The 17243-nt window shown below is 42.6% G+C and overlaps 1 protein-coding gene across 7 annotated transcripts in view; it reads right to left on the reverse strand.

The window, feature by feature from the left end:
* The window catches only part of CACNA2D3 (calcium voltage-gated channel auxiliary subunit alpha2delta 3), a 390026-nt gene that overhangs the window by 108418 nt on the left and 264365 nt on the right, over positions 1-17243 (reverse strand). For all 7 annotated transcript variants that reach the window (XM_085897494.1, XM_085897493.1, XM_085897491.1 and 4 more), the window contains 8 exons: positions 13070-13150; positions 12499-12573; positions 12268-12348; positions 12020-12088; positions 11114-11178; positions 10207-10274; positions 9343-9388; positions 8526-8717 (listed from right to left, as the gene is read on the reverse strand). In XM_085897494.1, coding sequence (XP_085753620.1) covers positions 8526-8717; positions 9343-9388; positions 10207-10274; positions 11114-11178; positions 12020-12088; positions 12268-12348; positions 12499-12573; positions 13070-13150 — 677 coding nt within the window. The remainder of the gene's footprint in view (positions 1-8525; positions 8718-9342; positions 9389-10206; positions 10275-11113; positions 11179-12019; positions 12089-12267; positions 12349-12498; positions 12574-13069; positions 13151-17243) is intronic.

The raw sequence follows: 17243 nt of genomic DNA on the forward strand, positions 1-17243 counted from the left end.
CTAGGGGTATTTTGCAGTTATCTGCTGCACTATTAATATCATCTCTACATCAAAAGTTATGAAAGTTCAAAGTTGCACAAAGACTTTATGCACAAACTTATGATAGAGGGGTCCAGGGATGTTGGCAGGACTTTTACGTAGCTTGAGCATTGATGATTGTGGGCCGAATGTTGATAAATTGGTGTGGTGTTGATGTGGGGCAGGTATTATTGGCCGAATGATGATAAATTGGTGTGGTGTTGATGTGATGCTGGTATTATTGGCTGAATGTCGATAAATTGGTGTGGTGTTGATGTGGTGCAGGTATTATGGGCCGATTGATAATGAATTGGTGTGGTGTTGATGTGGTGCAGGTATTATGGGCCGAATGTTGACAAATTGGTGTGGTGTTGATGTGGTGCAGGTATTATGGGCCGAATGATGATAAATTGGTGTGGTGTTGATGTGCTGCAGGTATTATGGGCCGAATGTTGACAAATTGGTGTGGTGTTAATGTGGTGCTGGTATTATGGGCCGAATGTTGATTAATTGGTGTGGTGTTGATGTGGTGCAGGTATTATGGGCCGAATGATGATAAATTGGTGTGGTGTTGATGTGGTGCAGGTATTATTGGCCGAATGATGATAAATTGGTGTGGTGTTGATGTGGTGCAGGTATTATTGGCCGAATGATAATAAATTGGTGTGGTGTTGATGTGGTGCAGGTATTATTGGCCGAATGTTGATAAATTGGTGTGGTGTTGATGTGGTGCAGGTATTATGGGCTGAATGATGATAAATTAGTGTGGTGTTGATGGGGTGCAGGTATTATGGGCCGAATGTTGATAAATTGGTGTGGTGTTGATGTGATGCAGGTATTATGGGCCGAATGTTGACAAATTGGTGTGGTGTTGATGTGGTGCAGGTATTATGGGCCGAATGATGATAAATTGGTGTGGTGTTGATGTGGTGCAGGTATTATGGGCCGAATGATGATAAATTGGTGTGGTGTTGATGTGGTGCAGGTATTATGGGCCGAATGATGATAAATTGGTGTGGTGTTGATGTGGTGGAGATATTATGGGCCGAATGTTGATTAATTGGTGTGGTGTTGATGTGGTGCAGGTATTATGGGCCGAATGATGATAAATTGGTGTGGTGTTGATGTGGTGCAGGTATTATGGGCCGAATGATGATAAATTGGTGTGGTGTTGATGTGGTGGAGATATTATGGGCGAATGTTGATTAATTTGTGTGGTGTTGATGTGGTGCAGGTATTATGGGCCGAATGATGATAAATTGGTGTGGTGTTGATGTGGTGCAGGTATTATGGGCCGAATGTTGATAAATTGGTGTGGTGTTGATGTGGTGATTGAATTATGGGCCGAATGTTGATAAATTGGTGTGGTGTTGATGTGGTGCAGGTATTATGGGCCGAATGTTGATAAATTGGTGTGGTGTTGATGTGGTGCTGGTATTATGGTCCGAATGTTGATAAATTGGTGTGGTGTTGATGTGGTGCAGGTATTATTGGCCGAATGATGATAAATTGGTGTGGTGTTGATGTGGTGCTGGTATTATGGGCCGAATGTTTATAAATTGGTGTGGTGTTGATGTGGTGCAGGTATTATTGGCCGAATGTTGATAAATTGGTGTGGTGTTGATGTGGTGCAGGTATTATGGGCCGAATGATGATAAATTGGTGCGGTGTTGATGTGGTGCAGGTATTATGGGCCGAATGATGATAAATTGGTGTGGTGTTGATGTGGTGCAGGTATTATGGGCCGAATGATGATAAATTGGTCTGGTGTTGATGTGGTGCAGGTATTATGGGCCGAATGTTGATAAATTGGTGTGGTGTTGATGTGGTGCAGGTGTTATGGGCCAAATGTTGATAAATTGGTGTGGTGTTGATGTGGGGCAGGTATTATGGGCTGAATGTTGATAAATTGGTGTGGTGTTGATGTGGTGCAGGCATTATTGGCCGAATGATGATAAATTGCTGTGGTGTTGATGTGGTGCAGGTATTATTGGCCAAATGTTGATAAATTGGTGTGGTGCTGATGTGGTGCTGGTATTATTGGCCGAATGATGATAAATTGGTGTGGTGTTGATGTGGTGCAGGTATTTTGGGCCGAATGATGATAAATTGCTGTGGTGTTGATGTGGTGCTGGTATTATTGGCCGAATGTCGATAAATTGGTGTGGTGTTGATGTGGTGCAGGTATTATGGGCCGAATGATGATAAATTGGTGTGGTGTTGATGTGGTGCAGGTATTATGGGCCGAATGTTGATAAATTGGTGTGGTGTTGATGTGGTGCAGGTATTATGGGCCGAATGTTGATAAATTGGTGTGGTGTTGATGTGGTGCAGGTATTATGGGCCGAATGTTGATAAATTGGTGTGGTGTTGATGTGGTGCAGGTATTATGGGCCGAATGTTGATAAATTGGTGTGGTGTTGATGTGGTGCAGGTATTATGGGCCGAATGTTGATAAATTGGTGTGGTGTTGATGTGGTGCAGGCATTATGGGCCGAATGATGATAAATTGGTGTGGCGTTGATGTGGTGCTGGTATTATGGGCCGAATGTTGATAAATTGGTGTGGTGCTGGTATTATTGGCCGAATGATGATAAATTGGTGTGGTGTTGATGTGGTGCTGGTATTATTGGCCGAATGTCGATAAATTGGTGTGGTGTTGATGTGGTGCAGGTATTATGGGCCGATTGATGATAAATTGGTGTGGTGTTGATGTGCTGCAGGTATTATGGGCCGAATGTTGATAAATTGGTGTGGCGTTGATGTGGTGCTGGTATTATGGGCCGAATTTTGATAAATTGGTGTGGCGTTGATGTGGTGCAGGTATTATGGGCCGAATGTTGATAAATTGGTGTGGTGTTGATGTGGTGCATGTATTATGGGCCGAATGTTGATAAATTGGTGTGGTGTTGATGTGGTGCAGGTATTATGGGCCGAATGTTGATAAATTGGTGTGGTGTTGATGTGGTGCATGTATTATGGGCCGAATGATGATAAATTGGTGTGGCGTTGATGTGGTGCTGGTATTATGGGCCGAATGTTGATAAATTGGTGTGGTGCTGGTATTATTGGCCGAATGATGATAAATTGGTGTGGTGTTGATGTGGTGCTGGTATTATTGGCCGAATGTCGAGAAATTGGTGTGGTGTTGATGTGGTGCAGGTATTATGGGCCGATTGATAATGAATTGGTGTGGTGTTGATGTGGTGCAGGTATTATGGGCCGAATGTTGATAAATTGGTGTGGTGTTGATGTGGTGCAAGCATTATGGGCCGAATTTTGATAATTGGTGTGGTGTTGATGTGGTACAGGTATTATGGGCCGAATGTTGATAAATTGGTGTGGCGTTCATGTGATGCTGGTATTCTGGGCTGAATGTTGATAAATTGGTGTGGTGTTGATGTGGTGCAGGTATTATGGGCCGAATGTTGATAAATTGGTGTGGTGTTGATGTGGTGCAGGTATTATGGGCCGAATGTTGATAAAATGGTGTGATGTTGATGTGGTGCAGGCATTATGGACCGAATGATGATAAATTGGTGTGGCGTTGATGTGGTGCAGGTATTATGGGCCGAATGATGATAAAATGGTGTGATGTTGATGTGGTGCAGGCATTATGGACCGAATGATGATAAATTGGTGTGGTGTTGATGTGGTGCAGGTATTATGGGCCGAATGTTGATAAATTGGTGTGGTGTTGATGTGGTGCAGGTATTATGGACCGAATGTTGATAAAATGGTGTGATGTTGATGTGGTGCAGGCATTATGGACCGAATGATGATAAATTGGTGTGGCGTTGATGTGGTGCTGGTATTATGGGCCGAATGTTGATAAATTGGTGTGGTGTTGATGTGGTGCAGGCATTATGGGCCGAATGATGATAAATTGGTGTGGCGTTGATGTGGTGCTGGTATTATGGGCCGAATGTTGATAAATTGGTGTGGTGTTGATGTGGTGCAGGTATTATGGGCCGAATGTTGATAAATTGGTGTGGTGTTGATGTGGTGCAGGTATTATGGGCCGAATGTTGATAAATTGGTGTGATGTTGATGTGGTGCAGGCATTATGGACCGAATGATGATAAATTGGTGTGGCGTTGATGTGCTGCTGGTATTATGGGCCGAATGTTGATAAATTTGTGTGGTGCTGGTATTATTGGCCGAATGATGATAAATTGGTGTGGTGTTGATGTGATGCTGGTATTATTGGCTGAATGTCGATAAATTGGTGTGGTGTTGAAGTGGTGCAGGTATTATGGACCGAATGATGATAAATTGGTGTGGCGTTGATGTGCTGCTGGTATTATGGGCCGAATGTTGATAAATTTGTGTGGTGCTGGTATTATTGGCCGAATGATGATAAATTGGTGTGGTGTTGATGTGATGCTGGTATTATTGGCTGAATGTCGATAAATTGGTGTGGTGTTGATGTGGTGCAGGTATTATGGGCCGATTGATAATGAATTGGTGTGGTGTTGATGTGGTGCAGGTATTATGGGCCGAATGTTGATAAATTGGTGTGGTGTTGATGTGGTGCAGGTATTATGGGCCGAATGTTGATAAATTGGTGTGGTGTTGATGTGGTGCAGGCATTATGGGCTGAATGATGATAAATTGGTGTGGCGTTGATGTGGTGCTGGTATTATGGGCCGAATGTTGATAAATTGGTGTGGTGCTGATGTGGTGCTGGTATTATTGGCCGAATGATGATAAATTGGTGTGGTGTTGATGTGGTGCTGGTATTATTGCCCGAATGTCGATAAATTGGTGTGGTGTTGATGTGGTGCAGGTATTATGGGCCGATTGATAATGAATTGGTGTGGTGTTGATGTGGTGCTGGTATTATGGGCCGAATGTTGATAAATTGGTGTGGTGCTGATGTGGTGCTGGTATTATTGGCCGAATGGTGATAAATTGGTGTGGTGTTGATGTGGTGCTGGTATTAATGCCCGTATGTCGATAAATTGGTGTGGTGTTGATGTGGTGCAGGTATTATGGGCCGATTGATGATAAATTGGTGTGGTGCTGGTATTATTGGCCGAATGATGATAAATTGGTGTGGTGTTGATGTGATGCTGGTATTATTGGCTGAATGTCGATAAATTGGTGTGGTGTTGATGTGGTGCAGGTATTATGGGCGGATTGATAATGAATTGGTGTGGTGTTGATGTGGTGCAGGTATTATGGGCCGAATGTTGATAAAATTGGTGTGGTGTTGATGTGGTGCAGGTATTATGGGCCGAATGTTGATAAATGGGTGTGGTGTTGATGTGGTGCAGGCATTATGGGCTGAATGATGATAAATTGGTGTGGCGTTGATGTGGTGCAGGTATTATGGGCCGAATGTTGATAAATTGGTGTGGTGTTGATGTGGTGCAGGTATTATGGGCCGAATGTTGATAAAATGGTGTGATGTTGATGTGGTGCAGGCATTATGGACCGAATGATGATAAATTGGTGTGGTGTTGATGTGGTGTGGGTATTATGGGCCGAATGTTGATAAATTGGTGTGGTGTTGATGTGGTACAGGTATTATGGGCCGAATGATGATAAATTGGTGTGGCGTTGATGTGGTGCAGGCATTATGGGCCGAATGATGATAAATTGGTGTGGTGTTGATGTGGTGCGGGTATTATGGGCCGAATGTTGATAAATTGGTGTGGTGTTGATGTGGTACAGGTATTATGGGCCGAATGATGATAAATTGGTGTGGTGTTGATGTGGTGCGGGTATTATGGGCCGAATATTGATAAATTGGTGTGGTGTTGATGTGGTGCAGGTATTATGGGCCGAATGATGATAAATTGGTGTGGCGTTGATGTGATGCTGGGATTATGGGCCGAATGTTGATAAATTGGTGTGGTGTTGATGTGGTGCAGGTATTATGGGCCGAATGTTGATAAATTGGTGTGGTGTTGATGTGGTGCAGGTATTATGGGCCGAATGTTGATAAATTGGTGTGATGTTGATGTGATGCAGGCATTATGGGCCGAATGATGATAAATTGGTGTGGCGTTGATGTGGTGCTGGTATTATGGGCCGAATGTTGATAAATTGGTGTGGTGCTGATGTGGTGCGGCTATTATGGGCCGAATGTTGATAAATTGGTGTGGTGTTGATGTGGTGCTGGTATTATGGGCCGAATGATGATAAATTGGTGTGGTGTTGATGTGGTGCTGGTATTATGGGCCGAATGTTGATAAATTGGTGTGGTGTTGATGTGGTGCAGGTATTATGGGCCGAATGTTGATAAATTGGTGTGATGTTGATGTGGTGCAGGCATTATGGGCCGAATGATGATAAATTGGTGTGGCGTTGATGTGGTGCTGGTATTATGGGCCGAATGTTGATAAATTGGTGTGGTGCTGATGTGGTGCGGGTATTATGGGCCGAATGTTGATAAATTGGTGTGGTGTTGATGTGGTGCGGGTATTATGGGCCGAATGATGATAAATTGGTGTGGCGTTGATGTGGTGCTGGTATTATGGGCCGAATGTTGATAAATTGGTGTGGTGTTGATGTGGTGCGGGTATTATGGGCCGAATGTTGATAAATTGGTGTGGTGTTGATGTGGTACAGGTATTATGGGCCGAATGATGATAAATTGGTGTGGTGTTGATGTGGTGCGGGTATTATGGGCTGAATGTTGATAAATTGGTGTGGTGTTGATGTGGTACAGGTATTATGGGCCGAATGATGATAAATTGGTGTGGCGTTGATGTGATGCTGGTATTATGGGCCGAATGTTGATAAATTGGTGTGGTGTTGATGTGGTGCAGGTATTATGGGCCGAATGTTGATAAATTGGTGTGGTGTTGATGTGGTTTAGGTATTATGGGCCGAATGTTGATAAATTGGTGTGATGTTGATGTGGTGCAGGCATTATGGGCCGAATGATGATAAATTGGTGTGGCGTTGATGTGGTGCTGGTATTATTGGCCGAATGATGATAAATTGGTGTGGTGTTGATGTGGTGCTGGTATTATGGGCCGAATGTTGATAAATTGGTGTGGTGTTGATGTGGTGCTGGTATTATTGGCCGAATGATGATAAATTGGTGTGGTGTTGATGTGGTGCAGGTATTATGGGCCGAATGATGATAAATTGGTGTGGTGTTGATGTGGTGCAGGTAGTATTGGCCGAATGACCTCCACCTGCATCTAATTTAATTGTGTATCGTGTACATGCAAGGGGGATTTTTCTTTTAAACCTTGTGTAATTTTTTCTCATAATCATGGGCAAGCATGTCTAACTCTCCCATATGAATGGCTGACATTTCAACAGCAAAAAGAAAAGAAAAGTTGATTGAAAGATTTTACTTTAATTGTGTGAACTAATCTCTCGAACTAATCAATCACATCGCAGCTCTCCGAGTTAGATCATTGAACTATAATAATCTCGCCTCAAAACATTGCATTCGACCAACTCCAACTTTCTGTCGTTACTAGAAAGATAACCGCGACCGATTGAACCGGTTCAAAGGTTTTGCTTGGCTTCTCCTTTTTTTGTGTATACAAAGTTGAGGCTCATGGAGGAGCTTTGGAATGTTCCTCCCTTTCATATTTGTTGAAATGGCTCGTTATTTTTATGAGCCAGTTCAAACTGCTCCAAAATCCATATTCTTACAATGGCTTTGAAGCTCGAGGTTTCAATAATTTTCAAACTTCTACTAACAATGAGAAAGGCGGGCAAGATAGCCTCGTTGTATCTGCGCTGTCTCGCCTGGGGTTTGAATCTCGGTTCCAGCTCCAACCTGTCATCCTGGTGTTTCGCATGCAGGGTGATTCATCAATATCAATGTGTTTGTCGTCCCTCAGATGGCTGATAAACTGGGTGTCCTGTATGCGAGGATTTAGATGGTGGACATGAAAGATCTCACAGTGTCCTTCGCCGAGAGTAGATGAGCTCTCGCCAGCACCATGAACACCTGCTCTAAGCTACTTAGTCGAACATCAAGCCAGGCCACCCAGTTCGTGAAAGACTTGGGCAAAAACTTTCTTGCCCACCCTGTGATGTGGAAATAACTGTGACCATTAAAGACTCATATATCAATGAGATAATTTATTTTTTTGGTTCGCTGCATATATATATATATATATATATATATATATATATATATATATATATATATATATATATATATGTATATATATATATATATATATATATATATATGTGTATATATATATATATGTATATATATATATATATATATATATATATATATATATATATATATATATGTATATATATATATATATATATATATATATATATATATATATATGTGTATATATATATATATATATATATGTATATATATATATATATATATATATATATATATATATATATGTATATATATATATATATGTATACACATAGATATGCTTGAGTTGATAACCAATATCGTTATTATGGTTTGGATAGTTGAGTCACGAGTCATAAGAATGACAATGTGTTTACTCGAGCACCTTCAGTTGGGACAGATCATGTCATTTGCTCACTGTGTTTTGTTGTTGATCAGTGCATTCCAGTAATCTTCAAGGGGTGCAGTGGTGCTGACATCAAAAAGCACTTGGCGGATCAGCTGGTCATCACAGCGAAGGCCAAGCTTTTTCCCAGAGAGATACCGTCGTATCGCTTCGTGCTGCGGCAGCTTGTGCAGGTGAGGGTCCATTTCCGTGTGGCAATAAGCCCTGTACACGCAAGGCAAGATCGTGTGAGTGACTCAGCGTGTGAGTGGGTAAAGACTGCCAGAGTGATTTTCCCTCACTGTTGTGGGTTCAATTCCCCCAGCTGCTAAGCGAGAAATTTACTTACTCCTACAACGGAGATGCAACCTGCCCAGGATTGATTTGATGACCTTAAAACGTTCATGGCTTGTTTTGAACACACTATGCTCTGTTAGCGTATGGGGCTCCAACACCATCATCACCATATAAGGTACTGTAGATGCATGCTTGAGATCCATCCATCCATCCATTGGGACCATACTCTGTGCAGAGCGTCAGTGCTGCCTCAGCAGTCTCCTGGGCTATTGGGCACAATCCTGGACAGGTCACCACTCCAACACAGGATACCAGCAAGGTGGTACTCATTTTGCCAACCACAGAAGGATGACAGGCAAAGTCAACCCCACCTGGTATTAATTCAACAGCGAAGCAGGATTTGAACTCGGGATCCTGGGATCCCAAGCCCACCACCCTAATCGTAAAGCCAACACCAAGCATATGCTTGAGATTCTTGAGATTGTCATCAATTACCTTTTCAAGCATCTCCTCTTCACTCATGTCTCACACCATCTAGTTTAATAATACTCACCATTCCTCGGACAGTGACAAGCTGGGGTGCAGCAGATCTCGTAACCCTACAACAGCAGCCATGGGGTACACATGATTAGGTCATCATTATTACAGTGGTAATCAAATGCACCTGCTTGACATATCGTTTTGAGTACCATAACGTCCTTTACATCTGCCCTCCCAGTTATATCCGCAAGAGGTACAAGAACAAACTAGAGGAAAATAAGCATAGAAACGTAATTTCGTTTATGGTGGAGTAAAACTTCCAAAAACACACAAAACGTGTTCGCCGTCATGACATATCTGAAAGTTTACATCTCAGTCACGAAAGAATAGATGAGCCTCGACATTGTTGCAGATCTTTAAAGTCAATTACAGTGTTATTGCAATGCATACCGCTTGTAAAACAACACTATCAATATCCAGAGCTTTGGAGGTGTTACTATTTAGTGAGAATGTCTTTAGTTATAAAATAAAAAAAACAAACCAGACACGGTGATGTGTAATGGTCAGAACATCTTCTCTGAGTCTGGGAAGTCAGTGGTTCGAACCTTAGCCGAGTCATATGAAAGCCTTTAAAAATGCTATGTGCTGTGTTGTTGCTTGATCGACAGCACTTAACAAGGATAGAGTACAAACAAGCAACCATAGGTTGGCAAACATGGTGGCTTTGATGGGCCTCATGGCCTCCTCTTGCATTGAAGTCCCTTGTAAACGAACTCGTATTGTTATAAAGGAGTGAGACCTGTGCGGTATGATTATTTTTTGGGAGGTTACCTTTTGCTGATTGAATGAATCAGAATTGCCGTTTTGATTTCATACATAAGAACATTCACATGCTTGGCTTTGTTTTTGCCTTGAGGGACATTAATTACTGTCTTACCTTTCTCAACAGAAACGTTGGTTGAAAAGGTGTTCTTTCCATGACCACCTGTCAAAACAATAGCCAGGCTGGGCCAGGCATGAAGACGAGTGTTATGTTGATGCTCAACGATGTATCGCATGGACATGTGATTTTGAACACAATCTCAGCTGCATTTAAATTCCCCCGTTTGGAAATTAAATTGGTCTTGTTCAGAGTTCTACTAGGACATACAGAATTGCTCTTAATAACAGTTAACCACCTGCACTTGCGAATCGGATAGTCCGATCTTCGTGCCCCCGTTGAACATTTCAGATTTTCATTGCCAATTGGAACACTCAGGAGCATGGTGCATCACCTGACTTGCTTCCTCAAAATGATGTCCCAGAATGCTTTGGCATTGAATAAATATGCTACCACTGCTTGTTGTTTTAAACTCGGTCATGTGGGGGAGCTTCCAATCAAATAATAAGGCACGAGAAGACATGTGACGTGTTCTTCCGCAGAGTTAATTGTTGAATTTTGTGGATGACATAATGGAATCTCGTGCAGAGTGGACGACTTCGTTGGAAGAGGCTTCATGTGTTTGCGTCAAGAGAATCGAACGTGTTGCACAGAGCCGCTCGTTGTTTGGTCTTGCCACCGATGGCATGTGATCACAATGTGCGTATCCACAGAGTTCATGGCACAGAGAGGTCCAACATGATGCAAACACCGTGCTGCATTGTATAGTAAGGGCAGCATGTCATGAAATTTATGTCTTGTTGGTATCGGAGCACATGTTTTGCTTCCTGTCTACCAAGGCCTTTACTTTGAAATTGGGAGTTGCACATCATGGTTCTTGATAATATTATGTGTGAGGATGAGTGTCAGCCTCATGACAGTTTTTGTAATTGCATGACGACGTCGTGCATGTTTTCCCACTGACCTGAATGGAGTTTCTCGTATAGATGTATAGTAGTAATGTCGGATCTGTGACATCTCTTTCTGTTGCTGCCATGCAGAGAATGAAGGTTAGTTTTTATTTGCTCCAGCACAATATGCCAACCGCGTCATTAAAAATGGCGACTTTTTCTAAACAATATGGATGGTGCGTGAAAGCAGCACTAAATCTGGGATTATTTGTCATAATTTAATGTGGGAAGTTAGCTCTATCGTGACATCGCTAGGTGTCACCATTTTTACCAAAATGTTGCTGTGACTCCACCCTCAGAGCACATGGCAAACTTAATTGGTCGAGTCGGCATACATTTTTTACCCAAATACGATTAAACTGAAGGTTTTGGAAGTGCAAACAAGATGTTTTGTGTTCCGCAGTTTTCATAAATATATAATTCAACTAAAATAAAATAAAAGTTTTAAAGGCTGTAGGAAAAAAAAAAACATCAGAAGTTTACTGCCATTGATGCATCTTCTTTTACTCCACCTTATCTAACACGTTCAATCAGTTATTCATTCCTGTTGTTTGTGTCCTTTATGACGTCCGTAAATACAGTAACTTTCCTGTTGGGGATGATTTTAAATTTTGTTTGATTGCCAATCAGGCAGAAAGAATCAAACAATTACCTTACTCCTCTGTGTGCATGTGCAGTTGGGACGAGATTCCGTACAATTTACCAAATTCAGAGCCAAAGTACTGCTAAGCTGCAGGTTCGTGTTCCGATTCATGTTCGACAGGGTTCAAAAGATAAAATTCAATTGCAATTAAGTAGTTCCATGATTGTCGCTACGTGGGTGGAGCAATGGTCATTAAAAGTTTGAAGAGATTTTCCATTAAAGTATGCAACCAAACGTAACATCACATTTTGTTGTGTGTGGTAATGAGTTCACTTACTTCATCAATAATATTATGTTTGGCCATTGTAAAGGTGCCTGTGTCTCTGTTGACCATAGCTGTCCGTAGCTATCAGGATCAGGAAGAAAAAAAAAGGATCAGGCACAAAGTTAGAGTGAGATTAAAAATTCCAATACACCGACCTCCTTTCACACACCCTATTTCAAATTATTCCTTTCCTTTAAACAGTACCATTGCCTTGAAAGCCCAAGTAAGAATCCAGAGTTGAGAAGACACCAAAGTCCTACCATCTCACTGTGAGGGCCCCATTCGACTTCAGAAAGGTCTACACTGTGCGGTTTCACCTTTGTCTTCCCATCCTCTTTGTACTAGACAAGCACAAGTAGGAATGATGATAGCAAAGGTAAACAGGAGATTACCCGGTGTAGAATCAACCCTTGTTTTCTGGCTAACAGAATAATGAGAGCGTTAATATCAAAATGGTTTAGCTGAAAAGACAAGTGCAAATGATAACAAACCAAAGGCCGAAGTTCAGGATGCGTCAGAATGTAGCCATTGTTCGTGAGTAAGAATGCGTAGCCATGACCTCCAAGCTGGATAACAATTGGGACAACATAGGTGGATAAAGAGAACCGGGGGAAGGAGAAAGAAAGAAGTGAGAGTTCTGGTAATGAAGCAGAAGGGAGAGTGAGGGAAGAGATTTCCAATGTCAAGCTACATTAACCATACTCTCAACAGCCGTTCAGCCCTTGCATGCTAAGGAAGCAGTGGCTCCTCTTTGGAACCATCTCTGCCTGCAGCGGCAAAGAACCAGGATTTGAAACACCTCACTTTCCCTTATTTCGCTTGATTTAAATTTGGAAGTGTTAATTGTTGTTGAGAAATTTCTGAAAACACTTTAAATATATATTGTATCACTTTTGAACATTTATCTTCGGATAATAATGCAAGGTATCCAAATGTAAATCGTCAGGCATGGCCGGATAGCCTTGAGGTTGCAAAAGCATCATGTTTGATGACAGGTGGGGTTGACAATGCAGTCACAAAGATAACCAGTGAGCATGAGCAGCAGGAACACTGAAAGCGTACCTTGTAGAGAGGAACTACACGAAGAATATCTTTTATTGGGACATCCAAGCCCACGACTCCAAGTAGAACACCACGGATCTTCTGCTCACGTGGATGGGAAAGATGACTTGTATCAGCAAGATTTCAACTCTTCCTTTTATACTTCAAAGACCAAACAACATCTACCTTTCATACAATCCTACAAGCCTTTATAACAGCCAACCATTTGGAACCTTTCCATTGAAGGATCACTGCCTTCATCATACACCACTGTTCTTCATCGCACGGCCTGTGAGCCAATGGTGGCCCAAAGTGCGGCCCTGACGTGCGGCCGATAATACACAAATGTGAAAACACCCCACAATAATCCGCCATAAATGCTATCAAATTGACCCAATGGTTTCAAATGAGTGTTACAATGTGAAGCATAAAGGTAACATATAACTACATCAGTGGATGACAGTTTACAAACAATTATTCCTGCAGCACAAGTAACCACAACAAAGAAGAGTACATGGGATGGGCCTAATAGCAGCCATTGTGGAGTCTGGAAGGCGGTGTGGCGGCTCTCACACTGATGCCTTATCGGCAAAAGTGGCCCCCTTCTATAAAATAGTGAAGATCACTGTCGTACACAGTCCTTGTTGAAAGGTATGTAATTGCCAACTTTGCATGCCCACAGAACAACAAAAGAGTTGTGCAGGAAATGCCGTGTCTGTCTCTGTCTCTGTCTCTCTCTCTATTGAGTGCAGCCTGTAGCTGCTGGTTGCATCATTGGTTGGGACGCGGCTATGCCGCTGATGTAGTGTCCCCCTTACCAGTACACTGGTACTCATTTTGCTGACCTCGGAAGGATGACAGGCTGAGTCAACCTCCTAGTGTATATTAATTCAGCGGCCAACAGGGCATGAACTCAGGACCCTAGGATCCCAAGCCACCACCCTAACTACAAAGCCAACACCAGGCTTATGCTGTCTCCAAAAGGATATTTAGCCATTTAAATAGTGTTCGACTCGATTTCAACTAATTCTCTTTTTTCAACAATGATTTTGCTATGATTAATTACACCCATTGGCAGATATTACTGTACAGCTTAAAAACAGCATTGACTTCTGTGCATTCTCTTTTTGTTTCATCAAGATATTGAGGTTTGTGGTAGATGCGGTAAAATTTTATGTTCATTTTTCTCCATTTTTCTCCATGACTCTGCATTTTGAAGTCTTCCAATTCAAAATGTCAGACCAATTAGTCTTCTGTGTGTGAGGCACAGGAAAGGAATGATTAATAGGAGAAACTACTGAGAACGAATGAATAAAAGTGAATGATTTATTGTTGTTGCAGTCATCACTATTGAACACAATTAATGTAGTACAGCTTACACTATTGTGTGAGCATGAATCGACAGCTCCTGGGAATTTTAAATACAATCCAAAAATTTACATTGACATTCTTTCAATGAAATAAGACTGTCTACTTGTCTATTTTTGTCTCCTTTCCCTTCATCGACCAAAATTTGATATCATATTCTTGATTTAATATATTTGGAAATGAAACGAAGATCAAACTTTACTCTTGTTGATGAGGCTTTAAAGATATGCCTGGTGTTGGCTTAATGGTGAGGGTGGTGGGCTTGGGATTCTAGGATCCTCAGTTCAAATCCCGCTCGGCTGTTGAATTAATACGAGGTGGGGTTAACTCAGCCTGTCGTCCTTCCGAGGTCGGCAAAATGAGTGCCAGCATGCTGGTATACTGTGTCGGAGTGGTGACCCGTCCAGGATTGTACCCAATAGCCAAGAAGACTGCTTAAGCAGCACCAACGCTCTGCACGGAGTATGGTCCCAATCTCCTCTCCTCTTTAAAGATAGGCTCCAGTGTTATCCTCACTATAATTCACGGACCGACTGGTGTTTTTTGTTTATTTGTTTGTCGTGCTACTCTTACAGTTCTGGACCGATCACATCCAGACTTTCTACACAGGATCAGCATGACTCCATTAATGTATAGGGATGTTTTTATCTTTGCCGATGATCTGGGGTGAGGGAGGGTGGGGACGCAAATTCTCTATGTAAATGTGTCACTACCTCTAGGTGAGGGAGGGTATTACAAGTCTTCACCATTTGCAGTGCAGTATTCCTGTCCCAGTGTTTTGCAGTGCAGTGAGGTGTTTTGAATTACAAGTAGTAGGTATGTTTTTGTTACTTAAATAGCAATGGCTCTATCTGATTTGTCAGGTGAGGTCAGAACAAATCTGTGACTTGCTACAGGGACCATATAAACCTGTATGTACTAACTTGTTTCATGGTCGGGTTGTCGGTGACTAAACCGTCCCCACCAGGTTTCCTGATGGGGAGGGTGTACGGATATGGACACCCAGCAGTATTAAAAACAAAACCTGTCAAAGTGCGGAGGAACTCCTTGTGAGCCAATGGCCATCCATATTTGGTGCCCAACTGTGTCTGCAGATGTCCTCCTACAGTTGGGTACCTCTCTCTCGAAGGTTGGTGGCAGGATTTGTACTCTGGCCACCATAGAACACTTCATTAAGCAACATACACAAATAAAACGAAGAAATACCCACTCCGTGGGAATACCTCTGTGCAGTTGCCCTTCACAGGGCAACTCAATGGATGACGGAATTCAGGCAAAGCCTTCCGGACACCCATTCTTTGATGATAGGAGGAAAACCACGGAGAAAACTTGATCGGGCAGGTTGTTGGGGTGTTGTGTGGTGGTGCTGAGGTTTAATTCACCAGATGGCATCTCCTCAGGTTAACGTGAGGAGGCCCGTTCGGGTGGATGCCTGGAATTTCCTCACTCTAAGAGAGGATGATAACCTGTCTCTGCTTTCATCTGAGATCCAGCATTTGAATATCAGTATTGCAGCACTCTCTCGGGTTCGGAGACCAGATAGTGGTGAGATCATGGCGGGTGGTTACACCTACCATTGGTCTGGTCACTCTGATGGTTACACGCCCAAGCAAGAGCTGTAGCAGGGGTGAAGCTATTCTCAGTGCCAGGCAAAGTCTTTACTCAGATTATATATACATATGTATATGGTTGTATTTTCTGTCTGTTTGTCCATTGATAGAATCAGCCCCACGAGTAGTAACCCCATCATATTGAATACTGTTGGGATCCTCTTGGCAAATGGAGATGCATGAAAACGTTTTCAAACCAACAGTGTAGGGGGTTTAGGGTGGGGGTAAGACCCCAATACTCTCTATGTAAATATTATTGTATCACACCACGTGGTGGTAGGCAGTATGACAAATCATCTTGTTATCTATATCGCCAAGCTCACAATTCTGGCATCCAATATCCAAACTCAAAATGTTGTCTATCTCAAGGCACTGTAGTCGTAGTAGTATTGCCTTATTGTGTAGTATTGCCTTATTGTATCGTATTATTGCCTATTTTTTGATGGGGTTCGCCACCATCTGCTTGAGCACCAGCAGCAAGAGCAGTCTGGCTTTACCGCAAAGAGGTCAATGATTGACCGTGAAATTGCTTTTCGGGTCTTCACCGAATGCAGGTGAGAGTTTCAGCAGGGGCTGCTTGCAGTCTATGTTCAACTCTGCAAAGCAATTCAATTCAGTGAATCTGGATGCCCTCTGGAGGATTCTCAGTCTTTGTGAGGTGCCACCAAAACTGATCAATCTGATGTCTGAACTTTACTCTGGTACTAGGAGTGCTGTGAGATGTGGTGATACCATCGCTGACTTATTTCCAGTTATTACTGGAGTTCGTCAAGGATGTATACTGGCCCCCACAGTTTTCAACACTTGTGTGGACTGGATTCTGGGGATTATGTTGGAGAGATGACGCTTTGGTGCATCGTTTGGAAATGTCAAGATCTCTGACCTTGATTTCGCAGATGATGCAGTCATTTTTCTGGAGACTCTGGATATCCTGATGGAGACCCTCCAGGTGCTGAATGAGAAGTTGGAGCTGCTGGGATTACGGGTCTCCTGGGTCAAAACGAAGATCAAGGTTTTCATTGACACTTTGGATGCTGCCATGTTGTCTGTACCCATTTGTGGCGAGGATGCTGAGGTCACAGAGAGATTCACTTTCCTTGGCAGTGATATTCTCCAAATGTTGTGAGTCAGAGATCGATAAATGTCCGGGTCGGGCTTGGGGAGTCATGGATTCACTGAATCATGGGGTGTGGCACTGTCAATGCCATGCAGGAGGA

This window comes from Eptatretus burgeri, chromosome 10 (assembly GCF_056783735.1).
Source record: "Eptatretus burgeri isolate ZD-2024b chromosome 10, Ebu_testis_v1, whole genome shotgun sequence".
Lineage (NCBI taxonomy): Eukaryota > Metazoa > Chordata > Myxini > Myxiniformes > Myxinidae > Eptatretus > Eptatretus burgeri.